General features: G+C 38.2%; 1 protein-coding gene across 1 annotated transcript in view; it reads left to right on the top strand.

The window, feature by feature from the left end:
* LOC117109720 overlaps positions 1-7,318 on the top strand; it is a 17,708-nt gene extending 10,390 nt beyond the window's left edge. Inside the window, exons 16-20 of the mRNA XM_033252107.1 lie at positions 2,796-3,102; positions 3,448-3,602; positions 4,669-4,810; positions 5,145-5,262; positions 5,494-7,318. Coding sequence (XP_033107998.1) covers positions 2,796-3,102; positions 3,448-3,602; positions 4,669-4,810; positions 5,145-5,262; positions 5,494-6,769 — 1,998 coding nt within the window. The 3' untranslated portion in view covers positions 6,770-7,318. The remainder of the gene's footprint in view (positions 1-2,795; positions 3,103-3,447; positions 3,603-4,668; positions 4,811-5,144; positions 5,263-5,493) is intronic.

Raw genomic sequence — 7,318 nt, forward strand, 5'->3', positions numbered from 1 at the left:
CTATACCTCGGTGGCTGTATGCCTCATCTCTACCCAGAGGATGATAGTGTGTTAACAGGTAAAACTATTCAATAGTAGTTTTTAACAAAATGTAGTTTAGCAAATTCGTGTACATTAAAAACCTCATCATAAAGGTTATTCTAATAATGTTGAGATACTATTACAGACTGGACTGGTTTTGTTGGGAAGATTGCTACCTTTAGAATGAACTATTATTCCATGAGTTTGATTGAAGATGTCGAAAATTGGCAGGGAGCAAATCGGCCATATACGAGCTTGAACAGTGGCATAGAAATGATGGGTAAGAACTAAGAGTGTCTTGATAACTTCAGCATTGTATTCATGATTCCTCACTTATTTGGCACTAATTAATACAATATTTAGAAACACGCTATCATGTTCTTTACATTGTGCTCTCACATTAAACACTGTACACAAATTAGAATATTTTGTTCTTCATATGGGAACAATTAATCGGTTGTTCGCTGTAACTTACCAAACAAAATCTTTTGACTAAAATGAATTATGAAATGTCCGTGATGCGTTGTGCTATCGAAGGAATTGCTGTTATTTCGCTTTTCTTTTTTTTTTTTCTTCAAACCTTGACCTTCCTAAACATAATAGTAATTTTACAGATATAATGGCAGCCGTCACTGCGTTCAACGGAGAACAATTTTTTACTATCCCACTAAAGTATAATGAAAATCTGCAAGACATACAAGCTGTGGTCAATGCTCAGGACTCCATTGGTCTCTTGCTGTTTGTGAGCGGCTCTATTTCCGGCTCGTTTTTGTCCCTGGAACTATCCAAAGGAAAGCTTTTTCTCTCCGTGCGTCTGAGAAATAGGGTAATGGAGTTGGAACGAGATCTCGATGAGGTAGGAACCGCTTAGATAGGCTCCCTTATGGCTTAAGCCTCATGCACACTGCATATACTGTCTCTTATACACATCTAGATGTGTATAAGAGACAGGATATATTGAAAAACCCCAAAAATGTCTTGTTAGTTATAGTATTGTTCAATTTAGCAAGACACGATATTACTAGCATTTTCAATATATTATATTCTTTATTTTCTCATGCACAGCTTTTTGAATGGAACACGGTACAAGTTTCTATCACAGGAAACCTGGGACATGTTCGTGTAAATGACGAATACACGCATACGGGTAATTTTACCGACGAACTGTCCGAAAATCTCGACTACGACATCCCGCTATACCTCGGTGGCTGTATGCCTCATCTCTACCCAGAGGATGATAGTGTGTTAACAGGTAAAACTATTCAATAGTAGTTTTTAACAAAATGTAGTTTAGCAAATTCGTGTACATTAAAAACCTCATCATAAAGGTTATTCTAATAATGTTGAGATACTATTACAGACTGGACTGGTTTTGTTGGGAAGATTGCTACCTTTAGAATGAACTATTATTCCATGAGTTTGATTGAAGATGTCGAAAATTGGCAGGGAGCAAATCGGCCATATACGAGCTTGAACAGTGGCATAGAAATGATGGGTAAGAACTAAGAGTGTCTTGATAACTTCAGCATTGTATTCATGATTCCTCACTTATTTGGCACTAATTAATACAATATTTAGAAACACGCTATCATGTTCTTTACATTGTGCTCTCACATTAAACACTGTACACAAATTAGAATATTTTGTTCTTCATATGGGAACAATTAATCGGTTGTTCGCTGTAACTTACCAAACAAAATCTTTTGACTAAAATGAATTATGAAATGTCCGTGATGCGTTGTGCTATCGAAGGAATTGCTGTTATTTCGCTTTTCTTTTTTTTTTTTCTTCAAACCTTGACCTTCCTAAACATAATAGTAATTTTACAGATATAATGGCAGCCGTCACTGCGTTCAACGGAGAACAATTTTTTACTATCCCACTAAAGTATAATGAAAATCTGCAAGACATACAAGCTGTGGTCAATGCTCAGGACTCCATTGGTCTCTTGCTGTTTGTGAGCGGCTCTATTTCCGGCTCGTTTTTGTCCCTGGAACTATCCAAAGGAAAGCTTTTTCTCTCCGTGCGTCTGAGAAATAGGGTAATGGAGTTGGAACGAGATCTCGATGAGGTAGGAACCGCTTAGATAGGCTCCCTTATGGCTTAAGCCTCATGCACACTGCATATATTGATCTTGAGCGCTTGTCCGATACCTTAAAGGCTAATCCACTGACCATCGGCAGGGGCGGATCCAGAGATGTCCAAAAGGGGGCAAGGGGGGAGGGCGAAAGTTGGGCTGATCGAGACAACCCTGTCATATGTTGTGTTCTAGACGCCCGAAAATAACATTTGAGGCGTTCTGGGATATCTTTTTCTTAATTTTTTTTTCCCCTTTTTTTTACCTCCCAAGATCGGCTCCTGATCGGTGGCAGTGTGAGACTATATTTTTGACTGGCATGTATATTTTCATCCTGCTTTTCCAGTAGAAAATGCGCCCTCTAATAATTTTTTTTGGTCTTATTTATGCATGCTTGCTGCAGTACCTGATTGTAATCTTTGAATGAGGGAGAAAAGAAAAGACAAAAGATCTAGAAGCAGCAAAGTTAAAAATCGACCTACTAACCTAAGGACTGTTTTGTTAAATTAGGTATATTGATCATGGTCTATGTTTCTGTATTACGAAGCCTTTAAGCACGTCACACATCGGGGAGGTCTATCTGCGTTACGAATTTGGCGTAGCAGATTTCTTGTGTGTGCCCGGCTTTATGCCGGTAGTAATTTTACAATTGATTGCAACTATTTAAATGTTTACCGGGTGAACATTCGTATTCCAGATTCAAACATGGATTATCATCGATATACAAATTGAAGTGAATCAGGTGTCTTTACGAGTCAACAAGGGTCCAGCGTCCCAGTTGTCTGGGCCGGGTCTACAATTTTTTACCCCGGCAACTTCCGTCTACGTTGGAGGGCTTCCATCATGGAGGAGATTACGTCTGAAGGAATATGGACAACTTGACATCTCTGGATTTAATGGGAACATCTACAAAATTAAATTGAATGCCGCAGAATATTTTATTGAAGACATGTTTAAACAGTCTTGGGATCAAAGTGTCGACTCGGCATCCGCCACATTAGCTGGTAAGCCTAAATAAAGTAACACAGCATTTTTTTTCCAACTGTTAACAACAAGTCGATACAAGTAGGTAGTTTTCGCCGCACGACGTACCTTAACTTTAACGTTAGTACCCGACATGCAACGCGATAGCTCCGCCCCTTTTTGTAAACAAATCGAAATACGCATGCGCAAACCCGTAACTAACGTACCGTACGTCGAGCACGTAAAATCCTGAAATTCACGTACTCCGCAACGCAAGATGAATAAATTATTAATCGTTAAGGTTAAAGTCGTGCAGCGAAAACTACCTATTATTGAGAGTTTCCCTTTATCTACAGTTTATGTTATAAAAACTCTTAAACATTTAGTTTCAGGAAACTTTCATGAGTATTATGTGGTTCCCTTGGAAAGCGTGCAGCTCAGATGCCGCTATACAACTTATAGACACGATTTTGAGGTTGTGTGGTTGAAGGAGAACCAGATCGTAGATACAACACTCGATCACATTCGATTGGAGGAAAACGTAAGCTGAGTGCATACTTCACCGAACTTAACATTAGTATATCGTACATTGAAATAGAGATAATATTTTGTGGCTGGCTATGTTCACACACGGCAGCTAACGGTTAGCAGGATCTTGGATCCTGCTAACTGTTAGCTGCCATGCGTTTATACAAGACAATCCCCGATCCAGATACCAAGAAGATGATGATCGAATCCCTGATTAATAGGAAACTGAAAATTGTAAACGCGTACGTGTGATTGGTTAATGATAGAAACGCGCTCAATTTGCTAACCGATAGCGCTCGCTAACCGTTAGCGTATCCGGATCCTGGTATGTAACGGTTTGCACTAACCGATCAGACATTCACACACGGGTGCTAATGGTTAGCTCCCGATCCGGATACTAGGGATTTCGTGTGAACCTGACATGAAAAAAATAAATTTAGATAACTCCAATCAAGACAAAACACATAAAAATACATTTAATTTAAAACAACATAGACATGGAGAACTAATAAAAATTTAAGATTACAAGGAAAGCAAAAATTTAGTCGTAGCGCAACGTGGGATAAATGTATCAGTATGTTGTAATGTAAAATTCAGTCCACATGTCATCATAATGACAGGATTGAACCAGCGTAGGCCTACGTGACAGAGACATACCGAATGATGCAATAATTATTTCAATGCATTAGCTAAAACGGGACTAAAGAAAGAAAGAAAGATAAATGGCCTACCCAACAGTTATTTGCGATATTAAATTTCAGTCTATGTGTTCACGTTTTGTATAGCAATTGTGTACTGAAGGCCAATGAGTTTATATTGAATTGGAATATCAAACAGCGTGGCGTTTAAGTGAATTAAATTGACAACGGTGTGACGCTTATTGTCGACAATTACGTGTATGACGCTGACCACCACGTTTCCGCTCACGATAGCAAAGCAGACCAACGGACAGCTGGTTTCTAAGCAAATGACACACTATTCTTCATAATGGTAAAGGTTTGCTAGGATGATTAAAAAATTAATAATTAATATAACGATGTCGTAAAAAACATCCTGTTTATTCTTTCTTTGAAATACAGAATGTTTTTCTGCCAAACACAACTATCCTTCATCTCCACTCAATTGATAAAGAAAGGCAAGGTATGTATGGATGCCAATTTCGCTATCCGGACAGAGCGGAAATTTATCAAGCGTTCGCTATATCACTTATTGAACCACATGGTAAGTCCCCAACTCCTGCCGCAATCATTAAAAGAAAAAAACAAATTATTGATAGTAGTGACTGCGGTAGTGGTAATGGTACTGTATCAACAAACGAAAAATGACAACAAAACTAAATAAAACAATATTTGAATAACAATAACAATAATAATAATAATAATAATAATAATAATAATAATATAATAATAATAATAATAATAATAATAATAATAATGATAATAATAATATGATAATTTTCTGAAATTAGACATGAGATTAATATGGCGAAAATGAATAGCTCACACAGTAATAATGTTAATAATCATAATAAATTCGAATGTTTACTTCTCTGTAGATGTACTGGCACATTTATTATCTGAGTGGATGGAGACTGTGTTAATCTTTTTTGCTGCTGTCCTACTTGCCGCGGTGGTCACCACTACAGTTACTTGTGCCAAATTTGTGCGTAAAAGGTGAATATTACAACATAAATCCAGAGTCTTTGACAAAATTAAGTATAGGATTGAAGTTTTGCCCAACCTGGCGTGTTATCGTAGGCCTACTGAATACTCAATACATTCTCAATAAAATAAAGTCACTAAAGTAGATATAAAAACACTCTGCGTACTATTCAGCTCCACAAAACGCAATTTTAGCAATGTAAACTATACTTTCAAAAGTTGCACTAATTTTTTTTTTTTTAGACCATACTACGTTCTAAAGATATTGCATACTGCACTGCACGCTATTGGCTTTGGTAAATCTGGCAGGACAACATTAGCTGATCTTCAAGAAGTCGATAGAACGTTTGATGGAAGAATAGATATAAAACAAGAGAAGAAAAGATTAGACAAACTCGAATTATCCCGCCGCAAACGTCTAAGGGAAGCTGCTAAACAAAAGATACGGAAAAAGAAAGAGAACATAACACATCATGTAAAGAAAATGACGGGTAAACCACGTGATACTAGTTCTTGCCACAAATCTTGGTTGGTAGAAGACACTTCTCTTAGATTCTCAGATAATGAAAACTACATCAGAAAATGTACCAGATTGCAGCTTACAAACTCGCTCCAAAAACTACAGTCAGAGGCAGAAGAGATAACTGATCCCTGGTTTAACAAAGGAAACATTGTTGAAAAACACTCGGACTCAAGCAGTACGCAGAATTCAGCACTTTTGATAAACATTCCTGACAGGAATTTAAGCGAATCATTGGTATCAGTAGGTCATCATTCGAATTCAACTAGGAAAACGTCCTCACTATCAGAAAGGGACGGTGGAGTTTTTATGGAAAACGGTAATAATTCAAGTAAATCGCTTGTCGAATTACAGTTAAGGCAATCTGAAACGACTGCAGGCCTTAAGGCAGGCATCACAAACGCTGATGTGCCAAATAACGAGGAACTCAAAGAACTCTCTTCGCATTTAACTGTTGATAGTTATAACAGGCCAAAACATTTTCAAAACGCAGAAAGCATATTCGCATTAAATGACAGTCGTTCTAATGAACTACCGATTGTTACGAGGGTAGAAACCCAATATGAACGAATCTTAAGTGAAAATGAATCTAACCAAAGCATGCCACACAGAGGAGTTTCGTTTGAAAATAAGACGACATCTGGTCATGAAGAGAACGATGATGATGAAATTGAGCCAATTCAGGATGCAATTAACGAGGATGACTCTATCAGAGTAGACTCAATGGGATCCGTCAGAAAGTATATTTCTAGGATTGATGGTGTACAATTTGGCAACAAATCGTCAGTTGTAATGAAAAACAGTAGTCATAGAGGAAACACTTTGAACGATGATATAACTAAAAAACGTCAATTCAACAACAGGGTATTACACCTAGCAGAGCTTCTGTCTATGAGTGGTGTTACGCCGCCTATTAAGCCTCAGGTAACTAATCCAGTTACATCGCCTCTTGAAGATGACGAAGACACTGAAGAAGAATATGAGGATACACATGAATAAAATACGGTGCGCGTTCTATTATGCATAATGTTCACACGTTAACAATATTTTTGGTGCAAGAGGATAATATTCTTTATATCGTACCAAATTCTTGTTTATGATACAATTATTTATAGCTTACGGGTAATATAGCGTCCTCTATCTAAAGACGAAAGAGAGATCACTGTGGGAACTATGATCGCAAACTTCTGAACAGGGAACTTAGACAGATTAAACAAATAAAAAAAACTATTACAAGTTGTTGCTAAGCTTAGTCTGTGTGCAGTCCACTCTTAAGACGGACACTCACTGCGTCGTACGACCGTCGCAGACGAATCCACATTTGCTCCCGGCGAGCGATAGACGACGCAACGCCGTCTGCTGATTGTCAGTGGCAATCTGAACGGATCCTCATTAAAAAGACGATCCGTTGGGTTCGCGTCTCTCCGCGAGCGTTCTTCGTTGCGTTGCCGTCACATGCAGTGAGTTACCGGCTTTAGTGTTAATGGGAATAATTTCAGGGCTGGCGCCAGCGGTCGGTTTACAAGTCCAGGCCCCCTCGTCGGGGTG

The sequence above is a fragment of the Anneissia japonica genome, unplaced genomic scaffold (assembly GCF_011630105.1).
Source record: "Anneissia japonica isolate Jap-2015-1 unplaced genomic scaffold, ASM1163010v1 scaffold3782_len1007564_cov172, whole genome shotgun sequence".
Lineage (NCBI taxonomy): Eukaryota > Metazoa > Echinodermata > Crinoidea > Comatulida > Comatulidae > Anneissia > Anneissia japonica.